This window comes from Carassius carassius, chromosome 33, assembly GCF_963082965.1.
Source record: "Carassius carassius chromosome 33, fCarCar2.1, whole genome shotgun sequence".
NCBI lineage: Eukaryota > Metazoa > Chordata > Actinopteri > Cypriniformes > Cyprinidae > Carassius > Carassius carassius.
Window position 1 is genome coordinate 20,341,293 of NC_081787.1, and position 24,539 is coordinate 20,365,831.

At 37.8% G+C, this 24,539-nt stretch overlaps 1 protein-coding gene across 1 annotated transcript in view; it reads right to left on the minus strand.

Annotated features, from left to right (window-relative positions):
- Positions 1-10,644: 10,644 nt before the first annotated feature.
- Positions 10,645-24,539, minus strand: part of LOC132113940 (monocarboxylate transporter 8-like) — a 32,607-nt gene continuing 18,712 nt past the window's right edge. The window contains exons 3-7 of the mRNA XM_059522000.1: positions 22,390-22,870; positions 14,539-14,682; positions 12,969-13,197; positions 11,309-11,545; positions 10,645-11,124 (exon numbers count right to left, since the gene is read on the minus strand). Of these exons, the coding sequence (XP_059377983.1) occupies positions 11,328-11,545; positions 12,969-13,197; positions 14,539-14,682; positions 22,390-22,870 (1,072 nt within the window). The 3' untranslated portion in view covers positions 10,645-11,124; positions 11,309-11,327. The remainder of the gene's footprint in view (positions 11,125-11,308; positions 11,546-12,968; positions 13,198-14,538; positions 14,683-22,389; positions 22,871-24,539) is intronic.

The following is a 24,539-nucleotide window of genomic DNA, read 5'->3' on the forward strand; positions in this document are numbered from 1 at the left end:
CTGTGGTCTTGTCCTGGTGGTCATCTGAGACAAGGTATCTGTATCTGGGGCTCTAGTTGTCCTGGTCTCCGGTGTCTTTCAGGGCAGTAGAGGTCCTTTCTAGGTGCTGATCCACCATCTGGTCTGGATACGTGCTGGATCCGGGTGAATAGAGACATGACTATTATTTTACTGAGTAAAACTGCCCTCAGTAATGGATTAAATATAGCTCTTACTTCTTTTCCCTACTGACCCACTGCAACATAGGCACAGAAAAGTGAGATCTGGTGCTGTTTCAACAGTGACATCGGTTGAATTCGTGAGCACAGTGAGTAACACATTTAAAATGCAGACGGTGATTTTATGTCTCACACGCCTCACCTCTTTCCTGTTTCAATCCTGTCATCCGCTACCTGTTTTCCAGACTATCCACTTTTATCCTAGTGAGCCAACTGTGTTTTAAATTATGGGAGGCTCTTCCGGTTTAAGGGATGTTCCACTTAAAGGATTAGCTCACTTCCAGAATAAAAATCTCCTGATAATTTACTTACCCCTATGTCATCCAAGATGTTCATAATTTTCTTCAGTCACAAAGAAATAAAGGTTTTTGAGGAAAACATAGGATTTTTCTCTATATAATGCACTTTAATTGGGGACCAACGGGTTGAAGGTCCAAATTGCAGTTTCAATGCAGCTTCAAAGGGATCTACATGATCCCAGCAGAGAAATAAGGGTCTTATCTAGCGAAAAGATATACTGTAAAAAAAAAAAAAAAAAATTAGACCTCTCCAACTAACATTTTTTTATTGACTGCATTGTTTGGCCTTCTAAAAGAGGATACAACTAGAAATCATGTTTTATATCATGTTTATAGTGGATTTTATGTTCATGTTTTGTCGCTCCGGCCGGACAGGGCATCACAATATGTTAAGGGGCATAACATTTCCATCACACTAGGTATTCGGCCAATCACAACGCACTATTTCAGAAGGCGGGACATTGAGGAGAAACAATTATGTACATTATGTGGAAAATAATGGGTCACCGTGATTTTGCCAAGTAAGACATGTTCCTCGATCAACATCTTTTGATGATCCTGGATCAACATTATTGTACAAAAATATAGACTTAACCCAATCCCTACCCATAATTTATTCCTAAAATCAGTGAGAAATGATAGCTGATTAATAAGGGTGTAGAAGCACCTAACCCTGACTGTAAGCCTAAAACAGACATTTCCTGAAAAGTTATATCTTAATTCTGATTGGTTGATTTGGAATGTTGTTCCAGGAACATGTTGTACTTGGTGAAATCACGCTCACTAAAATAATGTGTTTTTTGAACCTAAAACCGCATAAACACATTTCATTACACCAAATACACCAAATAATGTTCTTTTTAGCAGCATCATATGACCCCTTTAATTTCTTTATGACTGAAGACAGAAAGACACAAACACCTTGGATGACATGAGGGTGAGTAAATTATCAGGGAATTTTTTATACTGGAAGTAAACTAATCCTTTAAAACAAAAATAAGGTGAATGCAGGCCACGCATTGCCGTGTATGTCATCATGATCAGGTTGTAATTGCTTCATATTTATGAAGAATTTGCTAGCCTCAAAAAAGAAGCTCTAGAAATAGTAGCATAAGCTTTCCTGTGGTTAACCTTACTGGCATCCAACATTTCTTATGCTTCGAAATGAATTTAGGCTACAGTGTCTTTTGGTATTTCAGTCTGTTGGTATGTGTGTTTGTGTTTACAGACATTATATTGTATTATATTTCAATTTAAAAAAGTAGGACTCTGCACTCAGGCTTTCCATGGTAAGATATAAATGGAAATTGATTTTGAAAGAGGAAACTTACTTGACAGAGTCCCGTTTTCTTACTTAACAAGATGTGAAAATATCAAAATAATAGTAAAAAAACTAGAATGTACATTTCCTGAAGAAAATGTGAGTGGTGCTTGCAGTGGCAAAACTCGCCCCTCTGTTGCTAGGGTGTTGCAATGGTGGTTGCTAGGGTACCCAGGGTGGTTGCTATGGTACTCTGGGTGATTGCTATGGTGGTTGCTAGGGTACTCAGGACGGTTGCTAGGGCCGTTGCTAGGGTACCCTGGGTGGTTGCTAGGGTCCCCATGATGGTTGCTAGGGCTGTTGCTAGGGTACACAGGGTGGTTGCTAGGGTATTCGGGGTGTTGCTATGTGGTTGCTAGGGTACCTGGGGTGGTTGCTAGGGCGGTTGCTAGGGTCCCCATGATGGTTGTTAGGGTCATTGCTAGGGTACCCAAGGTGGTTGCTAGGGTAATCGGGGTGGTTGCTAGGGTGTTGCTATGTGGTTGCTAGGGTACCCGGCGTGGTTGCTAGGGCGGTTGCTAGGGTCCCCATGATGGTTGCTAGGGCCGTTGCTAAGGTACCCAGGATGGTTGCTAGGGTAATCGGGGTGGTTGCTAGGGTGTTGCTATGTGGTTGCTAGGGTACCTGGGGTGGTTGCTAAGGCGGTTGCTAGGGTCCCCATGATGGTTGCTAGGGCCGTTGCTAGGGTACACAGGGTGGTTGCTAGGGTAATCGGGGTGTTGCTATGTGGTTGCTAGGGTACCTGGGGCGGTTGCTAGGGCGGTTGCTAGGGTCCCCATGATGGTTGCTAGGGTCGTTGCTAGCGTACCCAAGGTGGTTGCTAGGGTAATCGGGGTGGTTGCTAGGGTGTTGCTATGTGGTTGCTAGGGTACCCGGCGTGGTTGCTAGGGCGGTTGCTAGGGTCCCCATGATGGTTGCTAATGCCGTTGCTAGGGTACCCAGGATGGTTGCTAGGGTAATCGGGGTGGTTGCTAGGGTGTTGCTATGTGGTTGCTAGGGTACCTGGGGTGGTTGCTAGGGCGGTTGCTAGGGTCCCCATGATGGTTGCTAGGTTCGTTGCTAGGGTACCCAAGGTGGTTGCTAGGGTAATCGGGGTGGTTGCTAGGGTGTTGCTATGTGGTTGCTAAGGTACCTGGGGTGGTTGCTAGGGCCGTTGCTAAGGTACCCAGGGTGGTTGCTAGGGTAATCGGGGTGGTTGCTATGGTCCCATGATGGTTGCTAGGGCCGTTGCTAAGGTACCCAGGGTGGTTGCTAGGGTCCCAATGATGGTTGCTAGGACGGTTGCTATGGTAAACTGGGTGGTTGCTAGGCAGTTGCTAAGGTACTTGGGATGGTTGCTAAGGTGTTGCTAGGGGGTTGATAGGGTGTTTTGGCTGGTTGCTAGGCAGTTGTTATGGTATCCTGGGTGGTTGCTATGATGTTACTAGGTGGTTAATAGTTGTCACAGATGGTCACTATGTAGTTTTTATATAGTTCTTAGCCCATTTGAGCACTTAGCTAATCACTATTAGCATGTAGCTTCTCACTGCTAGCATGACTAGCATGTTGGAAGTCCAGTTTGCTAGCATGAGTCAGAAAAAACCAACCGCCATGTCTGTACGATGTTCTGATGCAGAGATATAGCTCATGCAAAACGGTTGCTAGGGTACTCCGTTTAGTTGCTAGGGAGTGGCTTGGCAGCTGCCAATGATGATACTCCAAAGGCTACTTGCCAATATAAACCAACCCCCATGTCTGTACAATGTTCTGATGCAGAGATTTAGGTCTTGATATATGGTTGCTAGGGTATTCTGGTTAGTTGCTAGGGAGTGGCCTTGCAGCTGCCAATGCTGATACTTCAAAGGCTGCTTGACAATATAAACCAACCCCCATGCTTCTATGTCTTTCAGATGTTAAGATATCTATCTTTGGATTTAGGTTGCTAGGTAGCTCTTAATGGTTGCTAGGGCGTGGCTATGAAGTGTTGAAGGTGATTCGTGATTGGCCATTTGCTGCCCCGAGTCAAACGAGCCCACCCTCATGTTTCTATGACACTTCTATCCAAAGTTATTAATTTTATATTTTTCAATGGAAGTCTATGGAGCTTGTTGCTATGGCGCTCTATATGGTTGCTAGGGCGTGGCTTGATAGATTCACAGTGATCCTGAGAGACTGATTGGTTGCCTGATTCAAATGAGCCCACCCCCTTGTCTCTATGACACTGTGATCCTGAGTTATGTTCAATACAAAATCCCTATGTAATTTCCCATAGTAGCCCTCCCTATACTTTGTATTAGGGGCAAATTCGGGGGGCTCTTGCGCCCCAGGGGTACAACTTATACCCCAATGCTGGGTATGTTCTCGCACAGTCTGATAGCCTCTCCAAATGTATTGATTCACGTGTTTCTGCGAAATTGTCTCTTGGAGTTATGATCCGTCAAAGTTGGCCGCAATGCATTGTCTATGGGATTTATCGCCCGATTTTTCGCCCGCCGGACGAACATCGTACGCCCGATCGCTTATAAAAGTCATAGCACACCATTCCCGATTAGGCCGCACGATTTGACGCCTGTTTCGTTGGTCTGTGACAAAAACTGCGGGACTAGTTACGCGCCGAAATTTGTACGGATCTAGAAGAAGAAGAATAAGTATGTGAGATAATAATAGTGATGCTTTGCCTCCGGCAAGCACCACTAAATAACTGAGAAAAAGAGAATGACACAGAGGGCTGTAATAGTAAACATCATTCAGATGCGGTTTGCTGTTTAAGTGGAAATCCACTCAGTGGCATATATGCATCATAATACTGACTATATGTGCTTGGAATGAATTCTAACAGGCAACACATAAACTCCGAAATACAAGCAGTTTCCTTTGCATGTGCGTGACTACTGGATGGGTTTCGTCTTTCTGGAATATATAACAACCATACAATCGAATTTAAATTGAATTATTATTAGTATACGGCTTTGTTATTAAATGGTCTATATGATAAAAAATATATATATATATATATATATATATATATATATATATATATATATATATATATATATATATATATATATATATATATATATATATATATAAAAAGAATAATAATTTAAAAAAAAACCGTCGTCTAAAGTCGTTACCAATAAGATGTTACTGGTGAGTGATTTTGAGTTTGACGGTCAGTGAGCTCCCTCTGGAGGTTCAGCGGTGTCATTACACTTCTGTCAATACTACTGAACACAAACCTGTCACTGAGTAACTTCATTTTAAGCTGATTTCATTTTAAACTTAGCAAAAGTAATTTTAATCTTAATGTCAGTTATGTCAATAAGCACCTCTGTATCTAAGTCATTTTGTTCCATGTTTTGCAAAAATAGGTCAAATGGGAGCCGGGCTGTCATAATCTGACCAGTCACTATATTTCTGAATGTTCATCCCTGAGATCATGTTTGCAGGATCATCATAAATTATATAGCATTATAAAAAATGATAGTCATTATACATAGCCATTAAATAGTCATTACAACATCTATAAGCGCCCCCTACTGTCAGAGAGGCAATTTGCATGTTCATTCATCCAGTCTGACATTTTTGTGTAGACCAGTTACATAACGCCTAATCATTTATTATGCTGAAATGTGAGGTTTATCATTTTAACACTTACAGTTATGTATTATTTCAATGGTACAGTTTCATACAGTATAGAATGTTATAGACATTGGTGTTATTTAAAAAATTCCACATTCCCCTCTTTTTCACCGGTCTGGAGTTTGCAGGTATGGTTAATATACAAAGCACATATTTACAGTAGGTGAAATATGTACAGTTAAAGTAGAAGATCTGCAACATTATGTAACTAGATTACTGGACAAAAACTGGGTAAAAATCTGTTCAAGATTACAAATATATGAATAATACACAAGTCTTTCCACAAGTACTGTTCTTTTCACTAAGTTTAGCTGACATTGCAGCATTGTAAGAACAAATGCATGCCCTTCAACACACTTTAAACACAGTTCTCTTGACATTTAGGACATAAACAATGGACGTTTTCATACATTGTGTTTGCTCTGAGGGGCTTGGTTTCTAACCAAATTCAATTTAGCATATTAACAATCATCGGTCCTCGTCAAACCGAGAGCAGATATTGACAAAAAGACAATTTGGAATAACGATGGGTGTGTAATATGTTTATTGTTGGCTGAATAGAAAAAGAAATACATTACAGGATCAAAAAATACTTTTCACATGAACACAGAATTATACATTTCTAGCAGCTCACCTTCAATAATCCTTTAAAATAGCTAATCTTTCATGATGATGAGGATGATGAAGATTGAGGTTCAGAAAACAAGCGCTACATTTGTGTAAAGTGAGAACAGTGAGAAAAATAGAGAGAAACAGAAAGAGAGACGCTTTCATGACTTGTTTTCCTGACCTGTTATGGTAGTTTAGAATGAGATATGACTGTTAATTGAAGCCCTATCGCCTGTATCAGGCTTTACAGCATGTGTTGCTATAGTACATGTAAGCACCAGAAGGGACGGACACTCTCCAGACACAAGAGGTCATAGCGTTTGACCCTTCCACCGTCTGACCCCTAGAGGTTAACTCTGTGTCTATACATATATATGAAAAATGTACTTAAACGTAAGTACAGTTTTTGTTGTGTTGACAACTGTAAACTATATAATTGAGAAGCCTGGTGGAAATGTAGTTTAGAGTGTTTTATGTGCAGGCACAAGGTACAGTACATCAGAAAGGGCATAGAGCGGTCTAAAGTATTGATCCGAAAGCTAAAGAGACCTTTACTATGTTTACGCACCAGTTCAACATTTACAGAAAAAATTTTTTTATTGCGTCCCCTAGATTAAATTCATTCGGCAATATGCAGGAACACAAACAGATAAATAAAAGTAGTATTATCTGGCCTTTAAAGTGACGTCGGACATAGGAAAATGGCCATTGTGAAATAGTTTTTTACTTATGAAGTGAGGTTAGTCATTGAAACACATCAGAAAGAAGCTGAGTTGTTGAGCGAGGTTAAAAAAATAAAAGTGAGTTCTCGCTAAAGCCAAAAGAGTCACATGCAAAGTCAAGTTACATATTCAGAGTCTAAATAGGGTGACTTTTGCACTGACGTTAAATCATTAAAAATAAAACCAGAATAAAAGACGAGAGAGACCACAAGCCACAGTCCCTACATACAAGTTTGGCTGAAATTGGGCAAAATTATTAATGGAAGACATAATCGGCGCGAGTCAGATGGCAGGAGTCTGTATCTGTGAAAACAAGAACTTCTGAAATAGCATGAGTGGTGCATTATGACATTTTCATGAATTAAGCATTTTCCTGTACTATTCATTTCACTGTAATGCAAGAAACTCATTTTTGTGCATTATAGTAATAATAATAGTTCATAGTTCATAAATGTAATTTGAAAAACATGATGGTCATTGTTGTACAGCCTTTATGCAGATTTTAATAAATTTTAATGTTCTTGACTATTTCAAAATGCATATATATATATATATATATATATATATATATATATATATATATATATATATATACAGTACAGACCAAAAGTTTGGACACACCTTCTCATTCAAAGAGTTTTCTTTATTTTCATGACTATGAAAATTGTAGAGTCACACTGAAGGCATCAAGGGCTATTTGACCAAGAAGGAGAGTGATGGGGTGCTGCGCCAGATGACCTGGCCTCCACAGTCACCGGACCTGAACCCAATCGAGATGGTTTAGGTGTGAGCTGGACCGCAGACTGAAGGCTAAAGGGCCAACAAGTGCTAAGCATCTCTCGGGGAACTCCTTCAAGACTGTTGGAAGACCATTTCAGGTGACTACCTCTTGAAGCTCATCAAGAGAATGCCAAGAGTGTGCAAAGCAGTAATCAAAGCAAAAGGAGGCTACTTTGAAGAACCTAGAATATGACATATTTTCAGTTGTTTCACACTTTTTTGTTATGTATATAATTCCATATATAATTCCACATGTGTTAATTCATAGTTTTGATGCCTTCAGTGTGAATCTACAATTTTCATAGTCATGAAAATAAAGAAAACTCTTTGAATGAGAAGGTGTGTCCAAACTTTTGGTCTGTACTATATATATATATATTATATATATATATATATATATATATATATATATATATATATATATATATATATATATATATATATATATATATATATATATATATATATATATATTCACACATAGATACATACAATTTACCAAACTCACCAATTCAGATTTCAAATGTGACCCTGGACCACAAAACCAGTCTTAAGTGTCAATTTAAAAATTTTTCGAAATTGAGTTTTAAACAGCATATGAAAGCTGAATAAATAAGCTTTCCATTGATGTGGTGATGATGGTTTATTAGGATCAGACAATATTTGGCCGAGATACATATATTTGAAAATCTGGAATCTGAGGGTGTGAAAAAAAAAAAATACTGAGAAAATCGCCTTTGAAGTTGTCCAAATGAAGTCCTTAGCATTCCATACAGTATATTCCATACTAATCAAAAATTTAGTTTTGATATATTTACGGTAGGAAATTAAATTTTTTTGGCATAAAATGGATAAACCCCAGCGACTTAAGAATGTGGTCCAGGGTCACAAATGCCTTTATTCCTGAAATATGAATGACATAGCAGATTCATGAATGCAGCATGCAATAATACACAGGCAGGCGATGAAAAATGAAAAACATCTGCACTCCCTGAGTTTCTGAATGTGTCTGTCTCTCTCATTCTTTGTCCCTCACACATATAAAAACTCAGCTATCAGTCAAAAATGGCACAACCAAAACTCTAAGGAAGGACGGTCAATTGGATGAGGATTCATTTGCAGGGCCTGCTATTTATGACTGAGTCACATGCTGATCCGTTAGAGAGACATAAACGACAGGAATCATGGCTTTGAGGCTCAAAGATTCGTATGGCGGACATTGAATCTGCCCAAACAACTGTAGAAGGCAAGTGCACCTGTGTCTAACACTTATCAAACCATAAAACAGATGACTGAGGTATGCACAGGATTCCTTCTTTTTCTGATAAAGACATCAATTCATCTTAATCGAGCATCTTTAGTCACCACATAACATCATCACACAGTACTAGAATCTGAAGAGGTGTCCTGTGGTCTAGTTGCTTTAATGTAAAAGCACCGGCTCCTGGTTAAACCTGCAGGACGGGGTCGGTTGAGGCAGTTTGGTTAAGATCGTGACCATCTTCTGTTGTTTTTTTTTAACAGGATCTAATGAGTTCTGAGGAAAATGTACCCGAAACAACATTAATTAGCTCATACGGACAGATCTCCATGACAACACGGACAGAAACGGGTGGTTAAAGGGCTTCTGGGAAATAGTTGACAAACAGACGGATGAAAGTGCAGAGAGAAACCACAGCTCTGTTCCAAATACTAGTGAGCTGCTTTGATGCCTAAGATCTATATCAGCATCCAAACCTCACAAACGCTTTACATATAGCAGGCAAATAGCAGTTGATTTCAATAGTTAGATGTCAGCATGTTGCTAAGCCAGCGGCGTGAGACTCTAATAAGCATGCACACACAAATGTAGACTGTTTGTAACGTATAATCAATATTTCTCTTGGCTGAATTGTTTCAGCTCGTTAATGTTTGGAAGAGACTGAGGAAAAGCTGCTCTCACTAAACACAAGAGACATGCTAATGTAATCGACTGGTACAAAAACAAATGATCAAAAAGAGTAAAGACAGCTTTAAATGTCACACATAGTACTTGATTAATACTCATAAACATGGCCCACTTTGTGTAATACTAAGATGTTGTTTTGTTTACAGCAATCAGTTCTCTCAATTCATAAACAGAATTACACATGTGACATTTTCATGGTGTTGTCATTCAACTTGAATCCAAATGCCAGATTTCTTTTTCAGTATAACAAATAAGACAACACATATAACCAAAATATAATTTCTTAAAAAAAAAAAAAAAATACAATAAATGGGAGTCAAATGTAGAAAAGAGTCGCAAACAGATTTTTTAAAATAGAAAATGTAGTGATTTTGCCCTTGAGTGGATCTCAGGAAAATTGTCAAGAAATATCTGGGTCATATTTCACCCCAAAAATAAGAAATTATGTTTTGCATAAATGGTGGATTAAAAAAAAAATGAGTGTAGGATGTACTTTAAAACAATTTCACTCAGAAATTGCTGGTAAATTTCACAAATAATTGCAACAAGCAACACAATAAATTAAATGTGACTGAAATAATATTTTCTTGTAAATCTAATCAGTTTTATACATTGTGGTATTTTACACAGATATATGCATTTGGATTTGATTTCATTAATGTATTTTGATGATGAACAAGATTGTTTTCGCATTACTGTAAATACATTTGGTGGAAATGTGCTTGTTCAAACAATATCTTTTTGCAAAATATAACTTCTGTTTATTTTCCTTTGGCATAATTTTTCATGAGATTCAACCCCTATATGAATATCGATCCTTTATTTTACATCTGGCTCAATGGTCATGGCACTGTTTGTGAACTTCTTACTGCATAGCTCATTTCTGATCTAAATTTAGCAGATATCATTAAGGACAGATGATTAGCTTTAAAAAAAAATCCTAAAAATGATTCCTCGTTTAGTTTTCACTTATGTAGTTTGACTACATAATTCACTGCGATACACAGCGGCGGTACGTTACGGTAAGAAAAACACGGCTGAGGTTATCGAAGTCGGTAGCAGAAAGCACACTAAGAAAGACGGATTTGTCTCATAAAAGTTTCCGAAATCAATTCCAAGTAAGTCTATGGAGGATTTTTTAAAAACCGTATTATGAAAACATCTAAATCTTACAAATCTGATTTGCATAATCTAGACAATAAACTATAAAGCTCAATGAAAACAGCACTTTTCTCAGTGATCTCTCACATCAAATTTATGTTTCCTTTATAAAGGTGCTGAAGCATTTGCTGTCCTAATTTAACTGTTGTCTCCCGCACTACCTGAGCTCTCCAGAAACGCAAGCAGGAGGTGATTTCAGCCCAGATCTGCATGCGGAAGTTGTTCAATCACTCGGGAGCCGGTGGAAATGGCAGCGCGGGCCACTGGAGGAGGGTTTGGGCTCTTGATGGATGATCACGTCCCTCTCCAGAACAGCAAACAAGCAGAGGGGAAAGCCTTGAGACCTCAACTTTGATTAGAGCCAAGCAAAGAGGAAATACATCACACACCGTCTTAACACACACTCACGTGCACACGCCACAAGCAGTGCTGGTGAGATGAATCCCTGCAGAAAGACAGGAACAACATGTCTAAGCATGCATGAAATTTAGAATTTTTTTCTATCCACTAGGGCACAATAGTTTGAGACTGCATTGAAAATCTGGATTTCAAACCCCAGAAATAAGTTTTAATACTTTCACCAAGTTTATAACAAACCAAAAATTCTATAATGAGGCAACACGAACTACCTTTGTGTGGCTGTGGGCTTCAGATGTGTGTCTCCATGTCTGTGTATCCGGGCAACCTGTCTCCATTAGAGCAGCTCAACATCTTGTCCATGCTGGGGTCGCTGGCCTTTTTTTGTCGTTTTTGCATGCGCTGGTGCACCAGAGGCACAAAAAACATCACGATACCCCCCACTATTGGAGGAACACCAGCCAGATAAAACGCCACATGGTAGTTTCCAAAATAGTCATGAAGAAGTCCTGAAATAGACATAGAAAAATAACATATGAGAGAGAATTAACAACGCATTTTAATTCTGCAACATGATGCATTTGAAAAAGTGAAAAAGAATATTCAGTGTGGAAAAGTGCAGGCACTGAAGTTCAGCCTAAAGAGTTTTTATTTTTTTGCATCAGTTGTGTGTTGATTTCTTAATTTTATGTGTTACATGATTTAATTAATTTGCTGCACATCAGTGTCAGACAGTCAACTGTTTCTGTGTGTGCGCGCGTGTGTAAATGAAAAAAAAGAAGAAGAAAAACACTAATGGTTTAGTATTGAATAACATAGTGACTGTACATAATAAGACTTGGATGAAAGTAAATGGAGTCAGTTTAGATTTCATGTTGACTTTAAATAAAAAGCCTGAAGAATGGAACTCGGGAGACTCCCCGAAATGACGGCCGCATTCATCTACAAATGCTCTCGCTTTCAAGGAATCTCAATGAGGCTTGCAGTCTGGAATCCATTTGAAGCTAAACAAATAAGAGCTATTCAGACTTTGAAGAATGTGGTAAGATGCTCCCCAGCCTCTTATACAGAAGAAATAAGATCACTTGAAACCTAAACATTTATGAGCCAGATTGTCTTTCCAAGTATGTGAAATAACAGTATGTGACAGCCAGTCCAAACCTATTGTAATGCCCCTGCTGTGAAGGCAACGCTTTGAAAACAGATCCTATAAAATGATGCACCAGGTTCTTGAATGAGCACTCGGGGTTCCTGAAACCGACCCACAGTCCAGACAGGTAACATCAGTATCCTGTAAATGAACCTTGAGGCCTGAAAGTATAAGGTCCATTTATTTTTTGGTACAGATGGAGCAGATCTTCTGGTAGGTCTTATTCTTCACAATGAGGCTGCGGAACTGGAAACATATGGAGACTGTCACTGAACAAGAGCATTTAAGGCATCAGGCCAAACTAAATGTGCTCACTGGGAGACCTTGGAATTTACCCTGCGATATAAGTCTCATTCCTGTCCACTGGGCCCGGAAACTGGAAAAACACTTAGTCTGTGATATGTGTGCGAGTCTTATCTGGGGAACGCGGCCAAGATCAGCATACTGGCTGATTAAATCATGTTTTCAAAATATTTATCTACAAGAACAAATGTGTGTGTGTTTGCACATTTTTTATTTATTTATTTTTTGTGCAAAAATATGGCTTTACAAGTTGAAATTCTATGTGTGTGTGTGCATTTTTGTGTGAAAATGTAAAGATTCACTTTAAGTTAAATATAATATAGCTTACATGCATAAGCTTAGATCAGCATAACATAATATATATATATATATATATATATATATATATATATATATATATATATATATAAATTAGTCATTCCAAGCTAGCAAATGTAAATGTTTTAATGCAAAATATATATTTTTTTTAAGCTCCTCACCTGCGATCGGTGGTCCCGCTGTCATTGGTATGGCCATGAGGCCGAGGAGGTAGCCGATGGCTTGAGATGCCTGCATGGGCCCTACCAACTCAAAGGCGATGGGGGCCATGATAGTGATGAAACAACCGTCACAAAGACCCATCAGTATGAAAACCACCACCAGACCTTCGAACACGGTGCACTGAGGTATCATCATGGACATCAGACCCAGTAATATGAAAGAGGCCACCTACATATTCAGACACACAGAGATCATTTAAGCATGTGGACTAATGCTCCATCCAAAGTTTGACATCTTAGACTTACAGCCACAAAGGCATTCCATATCCTGATATATATATATATTTTTTTTTAATAAATGTTTTTTTTTTAATTATTCTATATTATTTTACAATGTATAATTCATATTTTCTGCCCCAAAATGCAACTGCATATATATGCGTGTGTAAATGAAAAAAAAAGAAGAAAAAAAACACTAATGGTTTAGTATTGAATAACATAGTGACTGTACATAATAAGACTTGGATGAAAGTAAATGGAGTCAGTTTAGATTTCATGTTGACTTTAAATAAAAAGCCTGAAGAATGGAACTCGGGAGACTCCCCGAAATGACGGCCGCATTCAATGCTTAAATACTATCAGTTAATGAACTGATAGTATTTAAGTATTTGACATAAAAATGGATGATAAGGTTATATTTTATTACAAAAACAAACTTTAAAAAAGTTGATTAAGAAGAGGTATGAAACAATACAGAGTGAGTCCTGTATTGAAAGCTCTTGAAAGTGCATCATTGCAAAGTTGATATTTATGTAATATTTGAACAAGTAAACCAACAAACAAACCATTTTTATTGTTACTTGGCTGGGAATATGTGCATGCAAGACACAATTAATTAATTAGTAAATTCATTAATGGTATTGTTGGATGTTGTGGAAGTTTTTTCATATATATATATATATATATATATATATATATATATATTAAATAAAACACCCTCATAAAACATTAAAATGCCATTTAAAATCAAAACCTAGAAGCAAATACTTCCTTTAATGGAAAAGGTACTTGTGCAGATGTTCAACTGAAGTTTACTGGCAACCAAATTTCAAGAGTTAATGAAACAGCTTTGCAACAAATGAAACAGCACACTGTATTTCAGGAAATACTTATATAACATCATATAAAAGAAAGATGCGAATAAATTATGTCAATCTAGAACTAAAAAGAAAAACTAATTCAAATTTGGTTCCACTTTGAGAACATAAAGAAATTCAGAAACACTGAAGCGATTGATTGGGCTGCTGTGATGTAACACCATTGTGACCTTAAGCGAGACACTTCCTGTCATCGTTTCATGCCAATTTATAGTGACATAGCATAAAAGTTGCAGAAACTAGTGATTAATCAGTGAAATAGTTGACGATTCGTCGTTTAATCATTGTAATAATCGTTAGAATAATCGATTATCAAAATAATCGTTTGTTGCAGCCCTAAAAAACAAACTTCTCCAGCTATGAAATTATGATTCTCTGACATGCAGTAAGCAGTTCCTGTTAGGTTTCCATACCTGCATGTAGATTTTCTTTACTCCAGGTATGAGGTCTCCGATCTTCCCAAACAGCAGTCGACCGACTCCAGACGACGCTCCGATACACACGAGCAGCACCCATTCCCTTTGAGTGTCTTTAAACTCCTCCTTCACAAAGTTCATCTGCCACAGAAACAGGAAAACCATCAGATGATTAACATACACATACATACATCCATCAAGCCAGCCATCCACAACACTGTTCAAAGGTTTGGGGTCAATATGATAGAAATGCCCTAAAAATTATAAATAAATGAATTTCTTTGTTAATGAGTTGATTATATTCATTTATTTTACATAAAAATGGATGATGTGTGAGTGATATGGCTAGAAAAAGAAACTCTATAAAACATGATGATAATAACTTAAATTAGTAAATTACCTTTACTATCACAGAGATAAACTATATTTTAAAATATACTAAAATAGATTCAATTGAAATTTTCACAATATTACTGTTTTTACTGTATTTTTGATCAAATAATTGCAGCCTTGGTGAGCAAAAAAGACTTCTTTCAAAAACACAAAAAATCTTATCAACCCTAAAATACATATCCTATCATTTCTTTTTTTTAATTAAGTTCTTAGAACATAATGGGTATGAAGCTACATTTGATAACCTTGGGCCCTATTTTAACAATCTATGTGCAAAGTGTAAAGCGCACGGCGCAGGTGCACTCAGTGCGTGTCCAAATCCACTTTTGCTATTTTAACGACGGAACAACGGTTAGTGCGCCTGGGCGCATGGTCTCAACGGGTTGTCCCTATTCTCTTAATGAGTAATGGGTGTTTTTTTGGGCGTACAAGCAATAAACCAATCAGAGTCTCATCTTCCATTCCCTTTAAGAGCCAGTTGCGCTCGTGCCATGACGGATTTGCTATTTACATGGCAGAATTTGGCAAAGGCAACGACAGACTGCGTCGCCGAGATGAAATGGAGCTGCTTGTATTCAAGCAAATAGATAGCCTAATTCTGATACATGCGATGACTATCCATTAAATAACAAAGAAAAAACATTGTGCCAGACTTTAGACCAGGTTTGAGTTGGTCTATGGCGCAGTCTATTTTCAGCTCCTTAAAATAGCAATGTTTCTGAACACGCCTCTTTTTTAGACCAGCACACCCATGAGTGCAAATGCATTTGTGTGACGAGTGGAGCGGGGCCGAGAGACGTGGGAACAGGAGCGAGGCCGGTGGAGTGATTGGAAATGAGCGACACCTGCTCGACCCACCGGTCTCGAGTCCCACGGAGGAGATCATGGCTGGATTGGCCATTGGGCATACCGGGCATTTGCCCGGTGGGCCGACGTGCTTTTTGGGCCGATATATCTCATACTCATACTTTTTTTTTTGTTTTTTGTTTTTAAACGGCCCATAAAATTTGTACATTGGCGGCCCATTCGTTTTGTTTTGCTTAATTGGCGGCGCTGGGTTTGTGCCGGTGTAATGCATTGGTCAAAGTCAGTGTTAGTTTTTTTTTCTGACAGACCAGCCCATGAAACACGTAGATGAGCGGCCCATTGGCTCTTTTCTTGATTGACACTGGGCTGGCCCAATCACAACTTTAAACGAGTGAGCGAGCGGCAGCAGTGTCAGTGTGTATCTGTAAAAAAAAGATGGAGAAGAAACGCAAGGAATGTGCAGATAAATAGCGTGAAAAAATAGAACTAGGCCCTTAAAGCAGACACTGTAAACTGTGTCAAAATATATGTTTTCTGACCTTCATCAGCTCCTGTGGCAGATGATGATAGTGAGGACGGAGGATCAGGAGAGAGATGAGAAAGTGTAGAGCCTGCGGTAAGCATAACTACTTTCAAAACACTTAGGCCATGTCATGAGTGTAGATTATTTCCACATCTGCATAGTTGACGATTACTGCAATTCACTAGAAATTTAATAAGAGGCGTTTGTAAACCATGTTTTCCGCCAAAATAAAAGCTTGATGCAGTTCGCGTCAAAATAAAAGATCATGTGCTTATCTCTTTCAAGTATAGAAATTGGTACAACTAATTAAGAAAGTTTCCTTTATTTTTTGTGCATTTGTTTTACAAAATATGGCTATTACTGTCATTGGATTAATATTATAACTATTATTATGTATAGGTGTAATGTAAATAGACACTGTAACTAAAAGAGGTTTGAATTTTTCTCTGTTTAATTTGCACACTGAATATGGGTTGGAGCTTTTAATTTTGAACTCTCAAAGTGCACCAGATTAATGAATTTAACATTAAAATGCAAAAAATTTTATCACGGGGGGGGGGGCGTGCCCCCGAACCCCCCTAGAAGGACAGAGGACACACCACCATAGTTTTAACAAAAGTCCTGTAAGAAACACTGGTATTGCTATGCCAGAGCCGCTTATAGCTTGTTTTAGAAAACACCGCTGTGGAGTATAGTTCAACTGTATTAATAAATATACAATTTTGACTTATTTCATCTGTTAACTCTCACTCGTTCCTATACTCACTCATTACATGGCATTAGTGGTTTTAATGAATAGGAGTTGGTATGCATATAATTAAGGGCGTGCAAAGATGGGTGTTGTTTATGATCATATAGTGGGCCAGTCTGGGCAAAAATGCCCGGGCCGATTTTTTGTCCCAGTCCAGCCCTGGAGGGGATGGAAGGATATAAAACCAGAGCGACGACAGTGATGGACGAGAGAGGACCAGGCCTGGGCTTTAGTTTGTGTTTGCTTTTTATTTGTGCGCGACAGTCGTCCGCGAGGGGCTGTTGCGCTGTTTGGTGTTTATTTTGTCATTATTAAATCTTATTTGATTGTCTACTGGTTCCCGCCTCCTTCTTCCCGATGATTATGAAGGTTTAATTTGTTACAATTTGCTAATTAAACGACGTGGCGCTGGATGGGAAAATGCGAACGGCGCTGGACTGAAACTAGCAAACACATTTGCACACTTGCGTTGCATTGCGCCGGGTGTATTATAGGGACCCTTATATTCAAACATTAAAAGAAAAAAAGAAAGTGTTATGCATAGATTTTTGGAAAAAAGTTAAAATCATATAAATCATGACATGTGAACCCTTAAAATTTAACAAAAGTATTAAAACAATTTGTAAATTCTGTAGTTTTAATAAACATGAGATATTTTCTACATTAAATATTTTTTTACTGCGGGACACAGGGAAAATGTTTTTTATATGTTTAAAAGATTACACTGATATAACTGCGTAAATGTGGTTCATGAGGATATTTCTTGAGTCATCATAATTAAAATATACTAAACAATGTTTTATAAAAAATTTTAAATATGCAGGAAGTTTTGTGTCATTGGTAGGTGTACAGTTTGTACTGTATAAAATCATGTCTATGGAAAGTTTCCCATAAAATATGACACTTTGACTGTGTGTGTGTGTGTGTGTGTGTGTTTCATGTACCTCCTTGTTGTGCACTAATACATCAAATGTTTGACCTGAGCATAATTGTTTTCCATGAGCAAAACAGCTATTTTAAATGAAAACATTATATTAGTGATGTTTTTGAAAATACAAAAATGCAGAAAGTTTAGGAAGAGGAAAGGGGATAGAATATACCATATAAAAATCATTATCTAAGATGAGAAAGTATCTGGGCATGTCGGGGTCCACAATATCCCTTATGGTTTGTTAAAATAAAAATGATTACACCTTTACTTATTTTGACAATCGACCGATAACTTTTTCTTACATGACAAACACTTTGAGATTTTATATTTCTATTCTCACGAGAGATTCATTGACGAAGCAGTATTTTGAACAATGGCCTCTTTGCCAGCCATCTTCTACGAGGAAGCGTCACAGCATGCACACCCCGAAGGCATCCTGGATGGGGATGCACACAGAATAACCTATTGTGTATTTTAAACCGAGCATAACATTAGGGGTTGCTTCCATATCACCCATATCTGACGCTTCTAAGCAGCCGTCATGCCGAATGACACACTCATTCTGTGTGAAGAGCACTCACACTGTGGTTTCATATTTTAACTTGTATTTCAAAGCTCTCTGAAAAGTGTAAAATGATTTATATTTATTCATTTCGCTAAAACTATAGTAAATGTGTATCTATATATACAACAAATATGCTAAAACCGTATGGCATGCTGACATCCAGCGATTATTTAAGCATAAAGTCATCTAATTTTATATATTTCTTAATAATTTTAGTAATTTTGCTTCTCAGTTAAAAGTAGCTTGATTTAAGAATGTTTAGATATTTTAATGATTTTTTTGTATTAATATGCATACTGTGCTTAAGAGGTGGGGACTAAAATCAACATGGGAAAAAATGTGGAGGCATATTTATCATTTTTGAATGCTAATTCAAATGTACTGCATGCTACTCAAGTTGAATTTAATTAGTCAATTACCCTAAAAGAATCCAACATTCACTGTGTCAAAAATTGAAATAAATACCTCAGTGATTCAGTAGCAACCAATGATGAATATTTAGCCTCAGAAACATGGCCCGGCAGGTGGAAGAGCAGTTCTCACTCTCACCAGGGAGTTTGATTTTTTGTGCCAGATTCTGAGCATAATTAATATCTCGCTTTCCAGACATTTGGCACAAAGCCCTGGTGTGCTGTAAGCCGAGTAACACCATTAAATCATAATTACCTATGGCCTATAGATTCCACAGATTTACATGTAGAAATTTTCTGAATAATACAAGTGCAGTTGACTGAAGTGATGAACGATGTCAAGATAATTAAATTAGTACAATCCAATAAAGAAGAGCTTCTCGAGAAACTTTGCAGTAGCTCTGCTTCTTGGAAGCGATTTGCTTTTCTAGTTAACATTTTTTAAATACCAAATCCTTATTGGTGCAGTCAATAAATCATAAAATGTAGTGTTTTTTGGCACGCTATTGAAATTCAGTAATGCAAAAAATCCATTAGAATTTCTGAACTGAATGTTAAACAGGGTTTTGACATTTGCTGGTTCGTGGAGGCTGTTGTTTACAAAGTGCACAAAACGCCTCTGATTTACAGTCAAGCTGGTGTGCATCTAACATTAAGAAAACAGAGGAGGCTATAGGAGCGAAGCGCCCGTCCTATGCATAAATAATGTTTTAGGGTGCCGTGAACTGAAATATTTACTGCACTCTGCATGACAGAAAGCTTATGTGATGAGTCCACACATGTTGATGATGAATTATTAACTCGGTGTGTGTCATCTCAGGTCAGACTCTGGGGATTTCTGTCCTTGTTTCACCTTTCCTTTCCTTCACATTCTCTGTTGTCATAGTGATGGACATACTTTTACTTGGACACCTGAATTACTCAGCCGTAATGCTGCTTCTCTCTTGTTTTCAGCTGAGAATTAGTTTCCAGCCGCTGAACCAAGTGCACAAATGGAGTTTGGGTCACACTGATAAACAGGCCATAAAATGTGATGATATAAGAGAATGCACTGTTTACGGAAAGAAAAGCTTGACGCAGATGGTTCCATCATGTGTGCTTTTCTTTCCCTGTAAAGCGTGGGAATTCAAAACCTTTAATTGTTCAGCATGCGTGTGAGTTTTTCAGTGTGCTTAATGGAGACAATGGTGCTCAAATTAGAATACATTACTTTTATTCAGCAAGGATGCATTAACTTGATCAAAACAGACTTTTATAATATTACAAAAGATGTATTTTTCAAATAAACTATGTTCTCTTGAACCTTCTATTCATCAAATAATCCTAAGGAAAAATTTGTCATGGTTTCCACAAAAATATGAAGCAGCAAAACCATGAAGCAGTTTTTACCATTGATATTAATTAGAAATGTTTTTTGAGCAGCAAATCAGCATATTAATGATTTCTGAAGGATCGTGTGACACTGAAGACTGGGGAAATGATGCTGAAAATTCAGCTTTGATCACATGAATAACATTTGACAATATATTCTAATAAATAAGTATTTTATATTGCAATAATACTTCCCAACATTACTGTTTTATTTGTATTTTGATCAAATAAATGCATTCTTAGTGAGCATAAGAGACTTAAAAACACACCATTTCCTTTTTAACAATGTAAATGTATTTGATGTAATTTCTAATCAAGGTACTTGCCATTTCTTTGTAATCATTTGTAAGAAAAAAAAATGTACAAGAAATTTCAGAGTGCAGATTGTTTCAAAGTAAAATACTGCATCAATATTTTTTTTTCATTATACATTTAGTGTGTGAGTGTGTGTCTGTGTGTTTGTGTGTGTGTGTGTTTGTGTGCCCATTTGTTGCATTTGTGTTCTGATGATATATGTCAAATCATTGGTATGTGTTTGAAGCAAGTGTTTATTTGGTTAGTTGTGAGTTAGCCAACTTGCATGTGTTTGGGATGTGTGTGTGTGTTTTTTGTGGGTGGTGGTATAAAGTTGATGAGAGAGACCTTTCCCCCCTCGCCTCAGTCTCTCTCTTCCACCTACAGTCCTGTTTTTTCAGGCTTCGCACCAGAAGTAAACACTTAGTCCCGGCTTTTGTTTTGCGTATATGTGTATGTGTGTGTGTATGCTTTTGGTTCTCGCTTCTCGTGGTGAAATAGGAAAGTCCTTCCTTCGCATTAAACCTAAATGTGTAATCTCAGGGCTTTTGATGTGCCCCTAAGGTTTTCTCATTCAAGCAGTTTTCAAAAGATATCCAATCCACAGACCGGTGATCTCTAGGGACAGGAAATTCTTCTAAAGGATTTTTTTATTTTTAACCCCATGTCCTCCCCCTCTTCCCTTCTTAGAACCAAGGGCGTCTATGAGAGGAAATCTATTCAACTTATAGCTGCTTTTCCTCTGTTCCCACCACAAAGAAGCATTAATGAAACCATTGATAAGGTTGAAGAAAAGGGCTCTGATGAAGTCCAAAAGTTAAGTGCAGTTGTGCATTTAGCCACAGAAATCACACTTAACTAGCACTTCTATGTCAATAAGATGCTGATTTGTACAAGATAAACTGAGTGGAGCTAGAAAAAGGCAATTTGTCACAGCAGCAGAATGCGTTTGTCAGTTACGTTCACACACAGTACAGTTATTTACGGTACTGGGAGAGGAATTGAGTCATTGCGTGTGTTTTTGAAAATATTACATGTGTTGGAGCACACAAGCCCAAACCAAGAGTTCTCTTGCGCCTCTTTTCTCATGCTCGAAGGGTCAAATACATAAAAAAATTGTTCCAAAATACAAGATATCTTGGGAGGTTTAAACCATTCAAGTGCAAGATGAAGCAAAAGAACTAAATTCAGTACTCGTGGGCTGTTTCTATGCTCACAGCAATGCAATGTAATCATTTCACAAAATGTAATTTGCATGGAAATATTACCAAGTATCTGTAAACCGGATACGGACGAGAAGAGGAGAGATGCGCAAACAGAGAAGGTACTGTACCACTGTGTCCACTCTCACAATCACAACTCGCTCAAGGGACACGGCCAAAGATGTAACATTTTCTCTGTTGGTTAATAAAAGTAGTAAATATGCTTCACCAACTGTCAACTTTTTTGATTGATGATAACCTTAGACCTTTTACACTGAGGGGTTTGACCCCTTGATCCCGGACCACCCAGGTTACGTTCACCTTTGACCCTTAAAACAACAATTCCCTTTGAAGTTTTTTCCCCTCTTGATTTATGTGCAGACTCACTTAATTTTAGACATTGTTTTTTTCATACATTTTAAAAAGTATTTTTCTTAATAAATAAAAAGCTAAATAAAAATATTACAGAAAAACACAAGCTGCTCAAAACTTAAATTTTTTTATTAAAATATTCAAATAAAAGCTCATTCAGAATACTATTAAATACTATAACAACACATACATTGAAAATGACACTACATGGTCTCAAACCACGACTCACCAGGTGCACGTATGGAACGAAGTATCCCAGAACCGCCGTGGCGACGCCGAACGCCCAAACCCGATAGGTCAGCACACCAAACACTCGTATATTAAAGTACTTCCTGATTTTGGCCAGGCCCTTCTGCCACCTGCTCGCTGACTCCAGGCCGGACGGGGGCCCTCCATCCATTCCCATGCCTGGCATCGGGCACATTCCACTGGGCATGAGCGGTTTAAAGGTGAGGGCCAGCAGAGACTGGACCAACATGAAGATACTGAGGATCTGGAAGGTTCTGGGAAGGCCCAGCGGTCCCACCACTTTCTTGAGCAGCACAGGGAGCCCCATAGAAAAGAGGCTGCTGCCTGCCGTCACCACGCCATTGGCCAAACCCAGCCTCTGTCGAAAATAATGCCCCAGGATCACCAGAGACGGCTGGAACGCGAATGAGGATCCGCAGCCGAACAGTATCCCGTATGTGAAGTATCGAAGTCCCAGCGTGCTGAGGAGAGAAGACCGGATGAGAATGTGATAAAAGGAAAATGATGAAAGGGTTGATGAAGGGTGCAATTTTAGTATCCAATTGTAGTTATATTGTTATTACATTACTATTATAGTACTATTATAGCTTTTGTTAATATTTTAAATTAATTTTATATTTATATTTTTAGTATACCTTCTAATCTTAGTTAAAGTTTGTTAATTTTGTTAAGCATTTTCAACATTTTTATTAGTTCTGTGGGGGTAGGGGATATAAGTATATAGTTTTTATTAAAGGGGGGGGGGGTCTAATTCTATTTCATGCATTCTGACTTATTTACACTGCTGAAGAAGTTAATTCTCATGCTGAACATGACCAAAGTCTCAAAAAACGAGTTGGATGGATTTCTGTGCCAAAGACACTCCTTCAGAGCAGCAACCAGACTGTTTTCAGTGAGAAGCATAAACCTGGATCTGTCTCTTATAAATCTTGTAATATTGTTTTGTCGTTTCTATTAGTCAGTAATTTAAAAAAATATGTCAATATATATTTAAAAGCACTCTTTTTAAAAGTAAGTTTTCTCTAGTGTCTGTAAGTAACTTCTGCAAGATGGTTGCGCAAGAAATAAAGTCATACAAGGTGCATTTTTACAGTAGAACTGTTGAACTTTCATGTTTTTCTCTCCTTATTAAACTAAAGCATTTCACTTCCAAATGACCTGTGATACCTGAAGCCAGAGAATGCTCAACACATGGCCAGCAGGACATTATTTGCTTAATGACCAAACAGACGTTAGTGAGATGGAATAGAGAAGCTCGACCCTGCAGGAGATCTATATCTATAAATCTGATCTGATCTTACTATCTTTTGCTTACAGTTTGGATTTTGTCCCCCCTACCTTGAAATGTCTCCTGCACCCCTGGTTTTTTCCAACCTTTTCTAACAACACTAAGAGGTTTTTTTTTTAGCTTGGAATAAAACCAGCACTCTGTACAACTGCACAAGGATCTCAGAGAGAAGGCACTGTGAGAAAACAATGAGAAGGAAAAGAATGAAGAAAAGAGGGAAGAGAAAGAAAGCAAGGATTACATAAATGTTCTGTCGTACAGGTCCTGTTCTCCAGCGTGTGATTATGTTTTTTCCTTTTGCTTAAAAGACTGTCAGCGTGATTCAGTAACCTTTATATAAGCACACTTAAGGAGGCTGAATGATTTGTCCACCTCCATCACTTCAACCACAACATCTCTGCAAAACTCAGCCTTTTAAGACAAGAACGCACAAAATTAGTGACAGGAGATATTATTGACTCACATCTTACACACGTAAAAGAGAATTGTTTTTAGGGATGGGATGGTATGAAAATTTAATATCACGATTATAGTGACTAAAATTATCACGATTATCAATATTATCATGGTTTTGTTGAAACGAGATGAAAGTGTTCAAAAATAGTTGATGCTCACACTGAAAACATTTCAGCAAGTTTTATATTTAATAATCAACAAACAACTAATAAAACAAGCAACTCTATGCACTTAATTTAAAGAAAGATTAAATTCTGTGGCATTTCCTTCCTTACAATGAAAAGTGTAGAAGCATAGAAAAGCATAGAAAAGTCACTGACTTTCGCCATTCCTTCTCGAAAAAAAACAAAAAAAACATTGTGCGCTGCGCTTGCGTCAGACTGTTG